This window comes from Ursus arctos, unplaced genomic scaffold, assembly GCF_023065955.2.
Source record: "Ursus arctos isolate Adak ecotype North America unplaced genomic scaffold, UrsArc2.0 scaffold_28, whole genome shotgun sequence".
Lineage (NCBI taxonomy): Eukaryota > Metazoa > Chordata > Mammalia > Carnivora > Ursidae > Ursus > Ursus arctos.
In genome coordinates, this window is record NW_026622963.1 from 12,058,714 (window position 1) to 12,078,067 (window position 19,354).

Genomic DNA, 19,354 nt, shown 5'->3' on the forward strand with positions numbered 1-19,354 from the left:
GAGGAGTGGAGGGTCGGCCCTCGGCGGGCACCAGGCTGCATTCTGCTCCAGAAGCAGAGGCAAGGCGGAGGGAACGAGACGCCCTCGCGAGCCTGACCGCAGGCTGGAGTCCGCCAAAGAGCTGTCAACCGAGCGTCGCAAGTTTCCCGCTCAAAGGAGGTCCCCCCACCTGCCCCTCGGGCCTCGACCGCGAAGCGCAGGGGACGGGACTGGAGGGTGCGCAATGCCCAGGCGGGCCTGGAGCAGGGAGCGCGCCCCGGCTTCCGGGAGGGCTAGCGGCGCTTTCCGCGCGGGCCGGGGCCGCCGGGGGGCGCACGGACCCAGCCCCGCCCCCCGGGCGGCGCCCAATCCCCGCCGGGCCCGCCCTGGGCCGCCGGGAGCCCTCGGAGCAGCGGCGCGCTAGACGCGGGCACGAGCAGCTGGGCCCACCCCCGGGACTCCACGGCGGGCTCCGCCGGGCTCCGTTTTCATTGAAACAAGCTCCAAGCCCCAACCTGCGTCCGGCCGGCCCTCCCGCTGCGCCCACAGCACACAGGAGCAGCATCGCATCGGGTTATTATTTTTTTATTAAGATCAAAATATCCATCCCACTGTGAACTGGCTGTTCTCACAATAAATAATAATAACTTACGTTTTGTTCGGCAAAGGCTCACACACTCTGTCCTCCGTCGACTGATAATTTAAAATATTTTCAAGGAAAGTCTCGTTTCTACTTTTTTCCGGCAATCATGCGCTTTGGGGATTCAGTGTCTGTTCCATCTGGATTGTCCCCGCTTAGAGCCTGGGCAAAGCCGCCAGGGATCGCGGGGCCGGCTTGGGGTAGGGGCCCGCCTGAACGGGTTCGGGGTGGCCCCGCGCCGGATGGGCCCCGCCTGTTCTCCATGGGTGGGGGGCGCGGACAGAGCGGCCCTGGCCACGCGGAGCGAGGGACGAGGAGAGGGCAGAGCTAACGCTAGTAAATCCCAAATTCTGGTTTTGAAAAAATAAAAGTTCTTGGAGGAGGGCTCTTCCGTCTGGTGAAAGCAGGTTGTATCCTGGACCTTTGGGCTGTCCTGGCCGCTTCTCTGTCCTCTCTCTTTAAATAACAATAATAATAATAATTACAAAGGCGAGAGAGTTTTTGGAGCTGGAATGGCTTGAGCATGGGTGAGTCTCATGCAGGGAGCATGCGAGTTCCGCGGGCTGGCGAGGATGGGGTCCTCTCACGTCTCCACGGGACTCGGCACCATGCTGTTGGGGGTGTCCGGGAGCTGCGAGGACAGGGAGGTCACATCGCTGCCGGAGGAGTTGCCTAGGGAGCCAGACTCGGAGAAGGACACCTGGGGATGTGGAGACACCAGGAAGAGGCGGGTGAAGAGGTGCCGGAGCTGCTGCTCCCAGGCCGCATACTCTGAATCGAGGGCATCCCTTAGGGACAAGCCACCGGCTGGGAGCAAGCCCTTTGCAGATGTGGGCCAGGTCCCCAAGCATTCGCTGGGGTATTAGAGCGGGAGCTCGGGTTGGTTAATCCCTCGACCTCCCTTGAGAGTGCTTTAATCCAGGGAGACCTGGTTTACAGCGAATTATGGGCTGAGGTATGGCTGCAGTCCCCTTATCTATCCCCCCTCTCATTGCCTAGAACTGTCCCCAGCCCCTCATCGCCTGGGAAGTCCCTCCTTCCCACCTTGATCAAACAGCTAAATTCCACCCCTGCGAGTCCTGAGGTCCGGTGGGTAGGTAGGGACCTCACCAGCTGCTGGAAGGCAGGTTGGTCCAGGTCACTCTGGAGGGCAAACTCGCTGAGGGCTTTCCACGGTGGCTGGTACGTCTGCACCTCGACTGCGCTGCCCTGCACAGCGCTCTCGTGGCGGATGGGGCTGCCCGCCACCAGGGGCGTCCCAGTCAATCCCTGGAGGCTCTGAGGGACAAGCGGAAGTGGAGGTGAGGGATGTTCAGGCGAGGTCCTGTGTCTCCCACCACACCCTTGACACTGAGTCCCCAGGCACTGGCGCAGATTTGGGGCCTGAAGGTGTCTGGGGGGAGGGACTCCCAACACCACAACCAGGTAGTCCTCCTTCCCCAGTTAAGATACTCCGGACCCAGAAACCTCTACCATAGTCCAGCCTCAATGCTGGGAGCCAACAAGGGGCCAACAGAGCAAAGGAATTAGAGGCCTCTGTTCCCATTTTTCTCGAGGAAAAGTCTCCAAACCAAGCCATGCCAAGAGGACACAACCTGCCCCGACTAGCAGGGGACGCATAACCATGCCGCTTCGGGCTCAGAGCTGTGCCTCCAACTCAGGCCAGCAGCTGGGACAAGGACAAGATCCGACCTCGGGTACGATAATGAAGCAGCCTTAATCCCCAAGGCAAGCCTCTCCCTGAACGCGCAAACAGGCGCTATTTGGAGAACCCAGTTGCCCCTGGCTCTCCCCAGAGCGCGCCCATAAAAGAGCCCGCAGACACTGCGGCGAGGTGCACAGCCCCTCACCGTCTTGTCGTTGTGCTGCTGCTGCTGCAGCTGCTTCATGAGAATGGATTTCTTCTTGTCCTTGCAACGCTTGTTCTGGAACCAGACGCGGATGACCCGTGGGCTCAGGCCCGTCATCTCCACGAGCTGCTCCTTCATGAGCGCGTCGGGCCGCGGGTTGGCGGCATAGCAGGTCCGCAGAGTGTGCAGCTGCTTCTCGTTGAGCACCGTCCGCACGCGGGTTGTCTTCTCCGTCTGTTTGTGCACGTGCGGGCGCAGCGAGGGCTGCCGGCCCGACCCGGGGTCTGCGAGGACAGGGGGACGAGAGGTGAGCGCGGGACCGCCACCCGCCCGCCCAGTGCCCCGCCCTGCGGCGGCCGAGCCCTCCCAGGCCCTATTTCGTTTCTCTACGAGGCCGGTGATTTCATTTTATTGTTCGTCTCCCTTTCCAGCTGTGCGCCCTGTGCGGAGGGAGCTATGCATTTTCGTCCCTTCCCTAGTTCCCCGAGCGGGCCGCCCCAAGCGCTGTCCCCGGAGCGCCCGCAGGGCGTGGGAGTCCTGCGCTAGGCCGCTGCGGGACGCGAGTGGCTGCTCCCGGCCGTGCCTCCTCCACTTACCCGACCCTAGGAATGCCCGCTCGGGCCCTGCGAAGGAGGCCCTCCGGAAGAAGTCGGAGTTTCAGAGGAAGAGGAGGGAGGAGCTCCCAGGACTCTGGAGGGGGAAGGGGGCCGACGAGCGCCCAGAGCGCCGCGTTGCTTTGGGATTAGGGGGCTTGTCTCCCGCTCCTGGGGGCCTGCAAGAGCCTTTCCTCCTCCTTCAGAGACCACTCGGACAAGGCCGCGAAGACCCGGCCTGGGGCGCGGATGGGACTCCAGGGACAGAACGTTCTTCCCTGCCAGCCCTCGGGCCTCAGCTCCCGGGTCTCCTCCTTTAAGGCTCCAGGTTCCCCGGCCCCACGGCCGCTCACCCTCCCAGCCCGAGCGCAGCCGCTAGCATTCTCGCTTGGCTTTGGGTTCTCTCAGCCCCGGGTAAATAGAGCCTGATGCCCGTGGCCCGCAACCCAAACCCGCAACAAACAAAAGGGAGCGCCTCTGAGACCCGAGATGGAGTGCTGTCACCACCAGCTTCATACTGTTTCACACCCCCATCCAAACCAGGTCCACACACCCACGGATACATGCCGCACTGTTTAAATTTTTATCCCCCGGAAGGCATTTCTAGGTCTGGATAAATAGTTACAAATAGCCCATCCAGCCCAATTTCCTCACTCTGTAGGGGAGGCAAACTGAGGACTAGAGAGGGGAGGAGCACTACAAGACCACACTGCACCCTGAGGCTCAGCCTGGCGTAGAAATCTGCGCTTGGGGTCTGTGGCTGCCTGCTGGGCGCTGCCCAGCCTGGGGCACTATCCCTGAGCACTACCGTGCACTCAGACCCCAGCTTCGGATTAGGACCCAGAGCATCGCCTGAAGTGTTTTCTATGATCCCAAAGCCACTGTGCCGCCACACCCTCCTCAAGGAGAAGCACTTGGCTAAGTTGTTCGTCAAACTGGGCCTCAAAATGTGAACACAGACACCCACTCTTTGTTGGGGCAGCCAGCTAGCTAGCCTTCTGGCTGGCTGAGCTCAGGCCCAGCTCTAGGACGGGAGCTGTATTCCTTACACACGTCCCCAGGCAAACCTATCTTTCCTCTCTGGCAATAACACACGCTTGAAATCCCCCATACAGGTTCCCCAGGCAGGCACCCCTTTGATTCTGTTGTCATTCACCCTCCTTCTCCTGGCCCGGTGTCCCAGTATTCCCCATCCTGGAGAACACAGTTCTCCACAATGCCCCCGTATTCACACACTCATGCACACAATCCCGGTTCATGCTGACCCACCAACGAATTGTGTCCCAACCCCCCCACCCCCCGCCCTGGCACACACTCCGGCTGTGCTGCTAGCCACAGTTCTGCACTCATACAGAAGCACACAATCGTGGTAAACAGAACCACGCACGAGTGACAACTTTTCGTCGGAGCACAAGCACCCCTGTACACACATGCAGGCACTCACAACGGCGCCGGCGGCGCTGGCTCCGGCGCGCGCGGCTTACCTGGCAGATGCAGGCCGCGGGCGCCGGGGAGCGGGCCGGGGCTGCGCGGGCTGCCGGCCGCTGCGCGCTCCAGCAGGAGGCCGTGGTCGGCGCGGCAGAGCAGCTCATGCTCCCTCAGCGAGAACTCGTCGCCGGGCAGCAGCTGGCGGCTGCACACGGAGCAGCGGAAGCACTCGATGTGATACACACTGTCCCGCGCCCGCATCACCAGATCGCTGCTGCTGAAGCCCACCTGGCACTTGGCGCACTTGATGCCGAACAGCCTGCGGGCCCAAGGCGCGGTCGTTGTCAGCTAGGAGCCCGAGGCCCGCCTCGCTTCCCGGGCTGCAACCGGCTCCGGGCACGCAAGCCCAGGACGCTTTGTGGCCACAGGGAGCTTGCGGGAACCGGCCCTCGGGGAGTTCGCGGCCCAGACGCGCACGGCGGCACACGTTCGGAGTGGGGGGTGGCCTTCTCCCCAGGCCGGGGAGCGCAGACGAGCCGCCGCCTCCAGCCCCAGCCCCCGCAGGCGGTAGCTGAGCCCCGGCTCTCGCGGGCCTCACCTGACATAGTCCCGCTTGCAGTAGGTCTTCCCGTCTCTCACGAAGCACGTGCACGTCTCGTCCAGGTACTGGCTGCACTCGGCGCACTTGAGGCAGGCGGCATGCCACTCCAGGTCTGGCGACACCCGCAGGATAAACTGGTCGTGGATCTGACTCCCGCAGCCCACGCACATGGCGGTCCCGGGCTTCTCTGCCGGGGAAGGGCGCGGGGCCCGCGTCAGGCCGGGCTGCCCGGATCCGGGCGGGCCTCGGCCACTCCAGCCCCAACCCAACCCGCTCGCTCGCTCGATCCCTTTCAAGAATTGCGACTGCAGGGAAAAGTGGGCTTTCCTAAACGTCCAAACAATTGGAAACGAAAAACCAAAATCTTCTGAATTTGAGAAGGCTTTTTGTCTCCCCTTCACCCCCCCTTTTTTTTTTTCGCTACTAAATTCATTTGGACGCAGTCGTTTTATCCATATATCTTGTAACTAAAAGGTAAGACAGGTGAGAAGAAAGAATAAAAAGACATTTAAGCACTGCGGACGCCACCTCATCAATACTGAACGGTGATGTTCCGGCATTTCTGTCCACATACTGCCTCTTACAACGACTCCCTCCAATCCCAACACAGACATCAGCTTTCACCGGAGTCTCTTCTCGTCCTCTCTGGCATTTCTTAAATATCCCAGATCAAGCTAGAGAAATCTGCCTTCTTCGAAAAGCCAAAAGACACACAAGCAAAAAAGCCCACACCCCCAAATCAAACCTAATTGCCTTAGCGCAAAACAGAAGCAGATTTCACAGACTGAGGTCAGCCTAGCAGCCTAACATTGAGAAAGAATGTTTAATTATAAATTAAAACAACAGGATTCCAAAGATAAGTGGCCTAAAGGAGAAATGTATTCGTTTCATTTTTTTCTCTCCCAGTGTCCTGTCAAATAGAAGCCACTTGTAGAATCCGCTAAACATTCTTCTGCATTAGAAATATTGCATATTAAGCACACACACATACACACCCCCCCACACAGAAAGACTTACTCTTGGAATGATCCCCCATAGCACCCAGGAAAGGATAATGAAAAATAATATCCACCATGCAGAAAAGAGATGTGCGCAAAGTGTGCGGTCAGGGGTAGAAGGACGAGGGTCGCGCGCCCAACCTCCGCTCTTTGGTAACTAACTCCTCCTGCCCCGCTGAGTTGAAGGAGCGATTCCGCACTGGCCCGCACGCAGCATGACGTCAGCACGCACTCGCCCGGGGCCGAAGCTGGGGGCGGGACCTGTGGCGTCAAGAAGCTTCCCCAGAACCGCGGGGGATGCGGGGGAGGTAATGGGGACCTGGGGGCTGTTGGGCGGGGTGGCTTGGGTGGAAGGCGAGGGTGACGGGGGATTGGCTGCAAGGAAATGGGCAAACCCTGATTGGCCCGGAGTGAACAATGGAGGGCAGCCCCCTCGTCCAAAATCTACAAGGATCCTCTCTCTTGCCCGGGGTCGGGCTATCCCTGCTGGACCTTGCGTCACCTCCGAGCTGGCTCCGCGGCCACCGCAGCTCTGAGCTTCCTCTTGGACTTGCGGGGCGGTCTTCCCAGGCATGCCCGAGCGGGGTGATGGATACCTGGGGAGTGCAGGCAGGGGGAGGCCTCTCCTTTAAATGCTCCCTTCTTTCACAAATAAAAAATAATAAAAAAAATAAAAATCTACTGTTTTGGAACGAGAGCTGGGTGGAAAGGGAGGTCTGTTTGGATACAACCATCACTGTCCAGCCAGTCACCTTTCTCTTCTCGTTCGCCTTTGTCCTCAGGGTCCGAGCTAGAGAGGGAAGTTAGGGAACGACCATTGGGGGTTTGGATAAACTCTTTTTAGACTTCTTCCCGTTCCCCACCCCCCACCCATCCCCGCCTGTGGAAAACTTATCCAAGTTGGAGTATTAAGTGGGTAGCGCCAGAACGCAAAATCCGAAGACGCTTGTCGGATCCTGATTCGAGTCTTGACTTGAATTTGGAGGTGGGGCAGAGGGAGGGAGGTTAACTTGACAGATTCCCCTCATCTTTCCCCTACCCGAATAGCACAGCTCCTTCTAGGAACAAGGCTGGGGTCGAATGTGCGTCCTACTTCCCAAATAAGCAGTTTTTATAAACTCTTCTGTTTCATTTCACAAACCAACTGCAACGCAAATAATCAGAAACAAATGTGGTGCGCGGGGTAATTTACTATCTGTGCAGCGGCTCGTGGGTCCTTAGAAAACCCAAGACTTCTGAGCAGAGTGCATCCATTTTTTTCTTTCAAAGAAATCGCTGTGGGTTTTGTTTGAAAGGGTTCAAAGGCTGGCCCATGAATTATAAATAACATGTATCTAACCATGGTGGCTGTTGTTGTTTTCCCGTTAAAAGGTGTACCAAGGACTTGGTGCGCGCCTGGGCGGGACGGGCGCCCGCCTCGGGGTAAAATGTCTCCTCTGGAACCCCAGACCCCTGCCCAGGTCCCTGCGGGCCGGTCGGCCTGAGGGCGCGGTCGAGCGCGGCGGCCCTTCTATTCAAAATCTAAGGCTGTTTGGCCTCAAGCCTCTAGGGTGCTCTCTGGGAAATGGGTGCTGCCGAGGGCGCAGGGAGAGGCTTTGCCGGGAGCCCGGGCTAGGCCCTCGGTGCACACTAACCCAGCTGCTAGACGGTGGTCCGCCGCCCGGCCGGTGAACGCCCATCGGCAGCCCGCGCTGTGTCCAGATCTTCACGCTGCCTGTCCCGTCGTCCTCCCGCAAGGCTTCTGATCAGCACCACTGCCTTCGAAACGTGGGCCCGTCGCCGGTCTGAAATCTCTCTGCCCACAAGCCATGTCTTGCGTCTTTGGCTACTAGCTCCCAAAGGGCGCCCACCGGGAGTGTGCGGGGAGCAGGTCTGCGGGGAGAGGCGGTGGCAATGCTGCGGTTGAATGTGTCTTTGTGAATAGATGAGGTTGAGGAGCGAGGGCGGAGGCAATCTGTGCTTGTGTCTGTGCCAGGCCACTCTGTGACCTAAGGCCTCTTATTTTACTTTTCTGTCCCTCAGTTTCCTCATCTGTAAAATGGGGGATAAAATAATAGCTATCTCTACTATTTTAAGAATTAAACTCTTCTCTGGAAAAGGCTTAGAATAATACTTGGCATATAGTAAGTGTGGAGTACGTGTTAACCATGGTCATTGTTGTTGTTGGCTATGTCCTTGTGTTGGGAGCCTCTGTGTATGCTGTGTCTTTCCTGTGTGGGCGCCTGTGTGTGGATGTGGAGGGGAGGTCGAAATGTGTCTGTGTGTCTACCATCGGAAGATTTCTTTGTATATCTCAGTGTGCATTTGCTCTGGGTGGGTCGGCTGTGGGCGGGCAATCAAGAAGAGTGTATACAGGTGATGTCTGTGTATCTGGGTGCACGGTCCTGTCATGGGGGGCACCAGGTGAGCATACTGGTGAGCTGGGCTGTGTGCCTGGACCATTCGCTTCCCCCTCAGGCCACCCGAAGCCTGGCCTGACTCCCAGCACCTGGCCAGGAACAAGGGAATAATCAATACCTCAGGGATGAAGGCCGCCAGGAGATGATGGCTCCAGCAGAATCTTAGGCCTCGACTTTAACCCTCTCCTGCCAAGGGGTGAAATTCATCACCACCTAGAGGAGAAAAACAATCTTTGTGACCATTTTCGGGGAAGGGGAGACACAGTCACCTCTCCCGGGCTGCCAGGAAGCCAAGTCAAGAATTAATATTTGTTCAGCCCCTACCAAGAGCAAATCCCCTGTTATTAGCCTCCCAGGACTTGAAAGCAATGTTATGAGGTGGGTAATATTAGATTCATTCAATCCCCAAGGAAACTGAGGCTTCCAAGCCGACATGACTATTCCTGGTCACAGGCTGAGTCAGAGTTGGCATTCGCGGCCAGGTCGGCCTGGCTCCATCTGCTTGCTTCTCTCACTGTGCCGTTGAGGACCCTCGTGGCTGTGGGCCCACCGCACAACCCCTTCAACCTCTCTGGAGCTGTAAAGCCAGCAACCTGTTTCAAGAGCCCTCGAAGTGCGTCTCCTGGGTCACAGCACCCCCCCGGGGGAGACTGGTGCTGGTGTGGGATTAGAGAAAAACCTCTTCCCCTGGCACAGCCACAGGGCACCCTTGACCTGGCCCTGCCCTGTTTCTCTGCCTCCTGGCTGCTCCTAGGGTGCCCTTCCGGGAGAGGCAGGGGCCACACTGCTCTGCACAGCCCAGGCTACCGCATGCAGGAGACCTGGGTGCCTCCTTTGCTGGGCTCTGGAGCACTGTTCTCCCTTAGGAGGACTAGAGCTTCAGCTTCATAGCTCTGTGTTATCCCATAAAACTAGCCCCAACTATAGCCCTCCTCCTGGGAAGATTTCAGAAGCACAGAGAAGTCTCCCTGAATTTCTTCTCCCCAAATCTCCTCACCCATCACTGCTGCCTGAAACTCTGTTCACAATTCCACTGAAAGATCAACTTACTGTATAAAGACCCTTGAGAAAGAACAGAATAACAGGTGGTCATTCACACTACAGTGATAGTGGCTCTCGCCCTGGGAACGAGACCTGAGAGAAAAAGCAGGAGAGCACAAGACCTGAGGGCCCCAGAGCTGGCAGGGGCGGAGGGTCACCAAAGCAGGCCAGATCACTAAAACAAAACAAAACAAAACAAAACAAAATAAAACCCACTTATTATTTTACAGTTTTGCTTAGTCAGTCCTCCCATCCTTCCTCTTCCTTCCACAACTCTAGAACCAGAAAACTAGATGAGCCTCCAGAGACTTTCTCTTCTGGGCCTGTGTTTGACGGAGAAGAAACTGACCACCGGCAACGGTGATCATCCTTTCCCTGCCTGTCCCACCTGGGGGGCCCGGAGAGCCCCGACAGCGGCACGCATGCGTGCACATACATACACGCACCCACACACTGGACTGCCTTCCCCAGCTGCCTTCCCGTTCTTACCTGCTCAGGAGACCTTCGCTGAACAAAGATGTTTTGTCTCCTTATTTTCATGGAGTCACATATGTGCAGAGGAATACGGGGACTAACCTACATCTTTGGTATCGTCACCATGACGGCTAACATACTGGCTTCTTGCTAGGGGCCACCTTCACATGCCTGACTGGCCTTATCCTCACAATTCTGGAAAGAAGTTACTGTTGTTGAAATGATCCCTACTTCACAGATGAGGAAACTGAGACTTGGAGAGGTTAAGTCATTTGTCCCAGGTGACAAAGCGGGCGGAGCCTATGGACCAGCCTCTCTGCCTCCGGATCCTGCTTACGGGGTCATTGCAGCACCCCGCCTCCTGCCCACTTACAAAGGGGCCACCACGCCCACCCAATGCAAAGGAAGTTGACGCTTGTGGAAGGAGCGTTATCAGCAAGGAAACTGAAGCTCAGTGACATTGCCTCCAGCAGGTAAGTGACAGAGATGGAGCGGGAAGCCAAGGCTCCCCCTGCTGGCACCCCTGGGGTTGCGTTTCTGCCATTGCCCCTCTGAGGACCAGCCCCATGCCAGGTGTCCTCTACTTTTCTCCCAAGGCAATTGGAGATGTTGTAGAGAACAGGCCAAGGAGGGCCTCAGCATTCACGTCCTCACCCACCATACAGTTCTGAGGGCTGGGTTTTGGTGTGGGAGTTTGGCACCATGCTTCAGAGAACGCAACTAAGGCCTAAGAAAAGGCAGAAACTTAAGAAGATTCTAGGCCTCCTGACATCCAAACCTGTGTTCTTGCCCAGCCTCTCTTGCCTGCCTCCCACCGAGTCCCTTTGAACACACAGGCACCCCGTGCCGTGGCGCTGCTTGGTCCCCTCTCTCTCCCTCCTGAGCCCGTTCCCTCTTCCCTAACGCCCCCTGAGCACCTGCTGCAGGCTGGGTCCTGGACTAAGGAACTGCAGATCACCTCATTTCATGCAGAGGCTGCATGCCCACGAAGCCAGCCCTGCCTCAAACGTAGGTAGGTCTTAAACATTTTTTTAAAGATTTTATTTATTTATTTGACAGAGATAGAGATAGCAAGAGAGAGAGCACGCACACGTGTGCGTGCACAAGCAGGGGGAGGGGAAGGCAGAGGGAGAGGGAGAAGCAGGCTCCCCACCGAGCAGGGAGCCCGATGTAGGACTCGATCCCAGGACCCTGAGATCATGATCTGAGCCGTAGGCAGATGCTTAACCGACTGAGCCTCCCAGGTGCCCCAAAGTTAGGTAGGTCCTATATTCATCGTTCAGCAGCTCAGAAATGAAGAAATCAATAACTTCACATGTTAATACAACCAGTAAGAGGTGGGACCGAGACTCAAACCCACACCCTCACTAGTCCGTGAGACTAGTTACAAACCTGTGCTACTGAGTCTGTCCATATGGGAATGGTCTTGTTTGTTCATTTGTTACTTTGTTTACAGTGGACATGTGTTGAAGTCATTCTGTATTAAGAAACCCATGGTCAGGGAACCCGGGTGGCTCAATCTGTTGAACGTCTGCCTTCAGCTCAGGTCGTGACACCAGGGTCCTGGGATCGAGCCCTGCATCGGGCTCCCTGCTCGGCAGGGAGTCTGCTTCTCCCTCTGCCCCTGCCTTTGTTTCTTTCCAGATTGCACCCTGAAGATAGCTGTAGGGACAACCTCCAACCCTAGATTTTGGGACAGGAGGGAGCTGTGGGAAGGAGCTGTGCCTGGTGTTTTGGGGGGAAAGCTGCATTTTTCCTATCTTTCCAGAAGGGGGAGGCCTAGCTAGCTTGGCATAGCCTGGGAGTGCTTCTGAGCCTGTGGCCTGGCACACTGGTGTCCTGGGCTGTCTTCTGCCAGCCTGCAGCCTGACTGGGCCTCCCTTCTAGTGCTCTGTTTCTAGAACCATTCCTTCCCTTCCAGGTAATGGGTAACATGGGAAGAAAGGGGTGAAAGGAATGAGAGAGAGACTGAGCTCCAGTGGGAATAGATTCACCAAAGCAGGATTGGATGGTTGTTTTGCGGAGAGGCCAGCCTCTTGCCACGTGGGCCAGGCTGCAGGCTGGGGCCCTGGATGGACAAGGTGCCCTTCACTGAAGCAGGTAACACAGTAGAGAAGAGAGGAAAATAATGGTAGGAGACAACAATTCTCTCCTTTGACCAAACTCTAGCCAGGCTCCTCTGAGCCCTTTCTCGGTGAGGCCTCAACCTTGAACAAAACACTAACGGGGTTTCTAGCAGCTCAGGGCTGCAACCATAGGACCACCCTACCCCCTCAAGTGCCTTCCTCAGAAAACTCAAGGCTGTCAGGAGAATTTACCCTTTGTTCCTGTCAACATCTGAAGATAAGGCCCCTGTCTCCCAGCCTTTGTGGGAGGGTAGGAATCCACCTTGGATAAGCACCAATTAGCAAACCCAGATGGGTTTCTCATGAACCAGCTCCTAGTCCCTGCTTTTTGTACTTTTTCACTTCCCTGACTCTACTGAGTCCCTGCCCCCTGGCCCTTCCTATTCCCTCATTCTCCCTTTAAAGTACCTGGTCACCTCTGTGCGAGTCAAAGTTGAGTTCAGTTCCCATGGGACTCCCGGCCCTGGTGCTGACTAGAATCCGTCCTTGCTACTTTACCTGAGTCCGGCTGTGCTCACCTTTGGCTTGGGATCAGCACCGTGGAGAAGACTGCAGTGGAGGCTGGAAAGACTTCCTGGAGCCCATGGCATCTCATGTGAGCCCTGTGGGATAAGTATGATTCTTCCAGGCCGAAAAGGAGGAGGCAGAGGGAACGGTTTTGCATACAGAGGAAGGAGCTGTGTGAGTCAAGCGCATTTGGGGGGAAATGGGAACAGTGGGTAGAGGCTGGAGTGAGGAAGGAATGTGCGCAGGGGCACCAGCAAGGCCACAGCCACGCCATCCACAGCTGGTGCGTGTGGCTGGACTGTCACAGAGGAAGCAGCCGAACAAAAGACTGAACGAGCAGTTTGGGTTCGACTGTAGGAAGCCTCACACGCCAGGCAGAGGAACTCTGAGGACGTTCCCCCAGCAAAGGAGAACTTCTGTGACCCTGTTGTAGAGTGAAGAGCTTCAGACGGGATCATGGCATCAACAGCACTGTTCTGTGGAAAGATTAACACACAGATGAGTCAAGCAAGGCAAGGAGTAACCAGCACGTAAATCAGGAGGGTACGGGGGAGAGGTGTGAGGGAAGAAGACGTGTCCGTGGACTTTTGGCTGGCCCCTCTCTCTCCTTAGCAATGGGCAGTCCAGGAGGAAGGCTGGTCTGGGGGAGGGCTGGATGGTGATCAATCAATCTCAACCAGTTACATGGGGCAAAGGGAAGAATTTCTATATGTAATCCCGAGACAAGAGGAAAAGAATACCGCTCACTTGTAACTTACTTGTTAAAGATATTGAAAAAAGATACTGAAAATCTGGGTTAAGATTCAGACACCAGTATCACAGGGACCAACCGTGCATTGTGAATTGTATCTTCCTGGGGTGGGAGGAGACTTCAGGTTTTCTGTGCTCTGCTGTCCGGGCCCAGCCCTGAAGGCAGGGAGTGCAGGCGTGCAAGCAGAATGGCCCTGACTCATGTGGTCCTCTTATTTCCCGGTAGCAGTATGTCTAGATTCAAATTAGAGGAACTATCTATCTATCAGCTATCTGCTTGACTTGAACATCAGTGATGCCTGTTTTTCAATGGATTTCCCCAGCAGAAGAACTAACTACTGTCATAATCTCTGCCATCCTGCACAGATGTGTGTGGGTTTCGGATTTGCAGACTTTGGGGGCCAGTTACAGTCCCCTTACCAATCAGAGAGGCTTCCCTTTTATGAGACTGAGATTTATCGTATGTCCTCCAATGTGAGGATGCCTCTTCATAAAGCTATTGTCATAGTCTTTTTAAAGTTTTTTGTTTTTGTTTTTGTTTTTGTTTTGTTTTGTTTTGTTTTATTAAGTGGGCTTCACGTGGGCTCAGTGTGGAGCCGAACTCGGGGCTTAAACTCATGACCCTGAGATCGGGACCTGAGCTGAGATCAAGAGTCAGATGCTTAACCAACGGAGCCACCCAGGCCCCGCTTAAAGGTTTTACAGGATGTCTTTTATTCTTTCCAACACACATTCATAAGATGCTAAATATGTATGTTTTTTTTCATAACAAGGACCACACACTCATGCCCTGTTCTGTCTCTTCATCACCTGAAAATAAAATAGAAATTATACATGACACCAAATGTTTGGCTACAAAGCCCATCAAGCAACAATTAAAAAAAAACAAAAACAAAAACGCACAGACGATCCTCTTTCACTGGAAAACATCTTCTGAAGGCTACAGTTACCGGCAAATTCCAAAAATAGACAATAAATGAGATAATGGAATCTGGGTTGTCACCTCTTGTCCAATGGGATTATCCGATGTCTAATCATAGACAGATTGTGATTAATGTGATTGTGGATGGGGCATTAATCCGATTCAGGAGGGAATCCAGTCAGATTTTCATCTGCTCCAAATGTGTAATTGGTTTGGAGGCAGCAGAAAAGCAGCTTGTACCCGATTTTGCCGCATCACGGTGATGAGGTCTATTTTGATCAGCTTGAGTTATGGACAATATAAATTATTTATAGCCACGTTAGACGTGCCTTATACTTGTAAAGACCTTCAAGACAAAATCACACTCCTCTTACTGTTGTAGGAATCTCATTCAGCTGAATCCTGGTGCCCACAGCTTATGAAAAGCAAGGAGAAGAAGAGATTAAAGGCCAGTAGTTTCCTCATAAAGTACTGACTGAACATTACAAGGAGCGAGAGGTTGAGCCCGGCAGTAGAAAAGGCCAACGGACGCATACAGAATGGTCTTGGCCCCAAAGGGTTTTGCTCTAGTTGAGAAGAGGGACCCAGACTCAGGAAAGCACAGGCATCCACATAAAGGAACATGTGTGAGGCTCATTCAAGCTGAGCATGAAGGAGAATTCCCTTTGAACTAAACAAGCCTCACGAAGGTGGTGAAGACAGCTTCCAACGTGCCTGTGAGTGAGGAGGGAGAGGGCTGGGGGCAGAGCTGCACATATGCCCCGGGGACGGGAAGGATGGTCTGGGGAAAGGGGGGGAGGTGCTGTTATTGGCTGAACAGCTACCGTGCAGTATGGCTGGCACTTCATACATCACCTCCATCCCTCGTGTATCGGCCGGGCGCTCTGGGCTAATAAAATCTAGCTAAAAGTGGTAACGAAAGGAAATGAGCTGGCTCAAACAAGCACAGAGGTAGGGCAGACCCTATACTTAGATGACCCCAGGGTCCAAAGGTGTCATCAGCAGGTCCTTTCTGTCTCCCTGCTCTACTGTTGACGGACTCAGCTTCATTCTGAGGTGATTCTTATGGTCACACAATGGCTGCCAAAATACTTGGGACCGTATGCCTCCTGTGTGTGACCAGTGGGAGAAGCTGGCTTCCTGGGGCTCTCACCAAACAGCAAGGAAGCTTCTTTCCAGAATTCCCCAGAAAACCTGTTTTCTTTTCTTTTTTTTTTGTTACTTTTTAAAAATATTTTTATTATGTTATGTTAGTCACCATACAGTACATCATTAGTTTTTGATGTAGTGTTCCATGAGAAAACCTGTTTTCTGTTTCATTGACCCACATTGGCTTAGATCTGTCCCTTCTTGAACCAATCACTGACAAGGAATTAGGGATTCCTGTGTTGGCTTAGACTAAGCAGCACAAGCATGTGTACCCCACTAGTAGGGTGCTGATAAACGTTTAAGAACTGGCTCTTTAGGAAAGAACTTATATATATACATACATATTTATTATAAATTTATTGATACAAAGGAAGTGTAGCAAAGAATTTACAAATAATAAAATATGCAATTGTATTGTAATTGGACATTGTAATATGAATTGTAAATTATAATTGTAAATATATAATTGTATTGTAATTATAAATTCCACATAGCCAATTGATTCTTATAGAATACTTTCATTGATTTTTGCCAAACTTTTGCTAATTTATGGTTGCATAATTAAGTAAATAAATATCTTTCCTATAATCCAACAATAAACAATTATAAAAATATACTACAATGAGGGGTACCTGGGCGGCTCAGTTGGCTAAGCATCTGCCTTCACCTCAGGTCATATGACTCAAGGTTCTGGCATCAAGCCCCACATTGGGTTCCCTGCTTAGTGGGGAGTCTGCTTCTCCCTCTCCCTCTGCCTGCCGCTCTGCCAGCTTGTGTGCCCTCTCTCTCAAATAAATAAAATCTTTAAAAAATATACTACAGGGGCGCCTGGGTGGCACAGTCGTTAAGCGTCTGCCTTCGGCTCAGGGCGTGATCCTCGAGTTCTGGGATCGAGCCCCACATCAGGCTCCTCCGCTATGAGCCTGCTTCTTCCTCTCCCACTCCCCCTGCTTGTGTTCCCTCTCTCGCTGGCTGTCTCTCTCTGTCAAATAAACAAATAAAATCTTTAAAAAAATAAAAAATATACTATAATTAATATATTTTAAATGAAAATATTTAAAGCCCTATCATTAAGTGAACAAGAATTGTAAAAAGTCTATATGAAGAAAGGTTTCTTGACTATGGCCATGTAAAAAAAAAAAACACATAGAGTACCAAAATATGTTCCAGTATAGAATTATATATATGATGTCAATATTCTTCCAATTTATCTATAAATGTATAAATCTATACATGCAATTTGGTATACCACAAATATAATTAAATTGCCAATGGAATTTGACATAATAATTCTAAAGATAAAATGAAAAAAGAAATGTGTGAGGATTAGTGAGGACAGTTTATAAAAGAAGAGAAATGAAGGGTGTTTTTCCCTATTAGATATTCAGATGTGGTATAAAGTTCTAGGAATGAAAACAGTTTGATACTAAAGCAGAACTTGGCAGATTTAATATAACATTGAAAAGGCCAAAATCAGACTTTTGGTTTGATAGGAATTCAATGGAAAAGCGAACAATTATTCAGTATATATTATTGGTACATTTGAAAAAATTGAAGTCAGACGTCTCTGCACCACACCATTTACCAAAACCTTCTTCAGATGGATTGAAGATTTTAATGTAATGACAAAAACCACAAAGGTACTAGACAAAAATATATGTGACTCTTCCTGTAATCTTGGGAGGACGATGGACCTTCCAAGTGGCACAAGGAAGGAGACCCCAAACAGGAAAGACCAATGAATTTGACCACATAAAAGTGCAATGAGTTGCTCTTTCCAGCCGTCCTTGTGAGGGTGACATCATCTTTAAACCCTGCGTGGCAATCCCCGACGCACCGCCATGATGCCCAGGGAAGACAGGGTGACCTGGAAGTCCAGCTGCTTCCTTAAGATCATCCAACTTTAGGAGCGGATAGCATGGATTCCACACAGATGCAGCCGATCCGCCTGTCTGTCCGTCGGTGGGACGGCTGTGATGTGGATAGGCAAGAACATCGTGATGCACGAGGCCATCCGAGGGCATCTGGAGAACAACCCAGCTCTGGAGGAACTGTTGCCTCATATCTGGGGGAGTCTGGGTTTTGTGTCACCAAGGAGGACCTCACTGAGATCAGGGTCATGCTGCTGGCCAATAAGGTGCCAGCTGCCGCCGGTGCTGGTGCCACAGCCCCATATGAAGTCACAGTGCCCGCCCAGGACACTGGTCTGGGTTCCAAGAAGACCTCCTTCTTCCAAGCTTTAGGCATCGCCACTAAAATCTCCAGAGGCACCATTGAAATCCTGAGTGATGTGCAGCTGACTAAGACCAGAGACAGAGTGGAAGCCAGCGAAGCCACACAGTGGAACCTGCCGAATGTCTCCCCCTCCTCCTCGGGGCTTTGGGCTGATCCCCCAGCGGGTGTTTGACAATGGCAGCACTACACCCCTGAAGTGCTTGACATCACAGAGGAAACTGCATTCTCACTTCCCAGAGGGTGTCTGCGACGTTGCTAGCATCTGTCTGCAGATGGGTTACCCCGTTGCATCAGTGCCCCGCTCTACCATTAATGGATACAAGGGGGTCCTGGCTTTGTCTGTGGAGACTGATGACACCTTCCCACTGCTGAAAAGATCGTGGTCTTCTTGGCTAATCCACCTGCATCTGTGGCTGCTGCCCCTGTGGCCAGCCATAGCCCCAGCCAAAGTTGAAGCAAAGGAAGAGTTGGAGGAGTCCAATGAGGATATGGGATTTGGTGTCTTAGACTAATCACCAAAAGCAACCAATTCAGCTAACTTTATTTGGGAAACAAGGAAATGTAGGCTTACTTCTCTAACCAAAAAAAAAAAAAAAAAAATGCAATGGCTGTTTATGATTTATGACAGACAAATGGGTTGATAGCCTTACAAAAAAAGGTTTAATGCATTAATGACTTAAATAAGAAAATGATGAATGCTAACAGAAAAAATGGGCTGGAAAGATGAAAAAAATCATGATCAATGACACATAAAAAAATTATCGTCTCACCACAAACTCAGTAGCTTAAAATAACATCCATTTATTGTCTCCGAGTTTCTGTAACTCAGAATTCTGGTCCTGGCTTAACTGGGCTCTCTGCTCAGGGTCCTACAAAGCTGAAATGAAGGTGTTGGCCAGATTGCAGTCTCATATGAGGCTTGACTAGGGAAAGATAAGCTTCCAAGCTCCCTGATTGGTGGTAGAATTCATTTACTTGCAGCATTATATCATGACAACTTGCTTCTTCAAAGTCAGAAGCACCAGCAAGGGAGAGAGAGCGAGCGAGACAGAGAGAAAGATTCTATTGAGTTGAGTGTCCAACTTGATGGGGCCTTTTTTTTTAAGGTTTTTATTTATTTGTTTGAGAGGGAGAGAGAGCACAAGCAGGTAGAAAGGGAGAGGGAGAGGGAGAAGCAGATTCCCTGCTGAGCAAGGAGCCTGACTCAGGGCTTGACCCTAGGACCCCGAGATCATGACCTGAGCTGAATTCAGATGCTTAACCGACTGAACCACCCAGGTGCCCCTTGAGGGGGCCCTTTTAAAGGGTTCACCTAATTAAGTAAGGCCCACCTACTTTTCATGAGCCCCAAATCAATTGATTAGAACTTCAATTACATCTGTAAAATCAATTCATTTTGCTATACTTGTTAGAAATAAATCATAGGCATTCAAGGGGAGGGGATTATACAGGGTTTCGATCATTGAGGGTAAACCTTATAATGTACCCGCCACATTAGTAATGAAAGAAAAGCAAATTAAATCATCATGAATGGTCATTTTTGGCCTCTCACATTGGCAAAGATCTAAAAAACAAAAAACCCAAAATTCCCAGTGTTGGCAAAGTGTGAGAAAACTGGCCCTATCATAGCCTGTGGGAGGGAGTGTCGAGGGGTGCACCATT

The 19,354-nt window shown here is 52.5% G+C and overlaps 1 protein-coding gene and 1 pseudogene across 1 annotated transcript; one reads left to right on the top strand and one right to left on the bottom strand.

Annotated features, from left to right (window-relative positions):
- Positions 1–556: 556 nt before the first annotated feature.
- ISL2 (ISL LIM homeobox 2) lies at positions 557–6,247 on the bottom strand. The gene is made up of 6 exons (XM_026489465.4): positions 6,109–6,247; positions 5,089–5,278; positions 4,547–4,809; positions 2,470–2,753; positions 1,730–1,897; positions 557–1,319 (listed from the first exon to the last, which is right to left on the bottom strand). Exons 1-6 carry the CDS (start codon positions 6,164–6,166, stop codon positions 1,203–1,205), a joined length of 1,080 nt encoding a protein of 359 aa, XP_026345250.1. The 5' UTR covers positions 6,167–6,247; the 3' UTR covers positions 557–1,202.
- An 11,011-nt stretch (positions 6,248–17,258) lies between these two features.
- LOC113248070 (60S acidic ribosomal protein P0-like) lies at positions 17,259–18,204 on the top strand (annotated as a pseudogene).
- Positions 18,205–19,354: the final 1,150 nt, after the last annotated feature.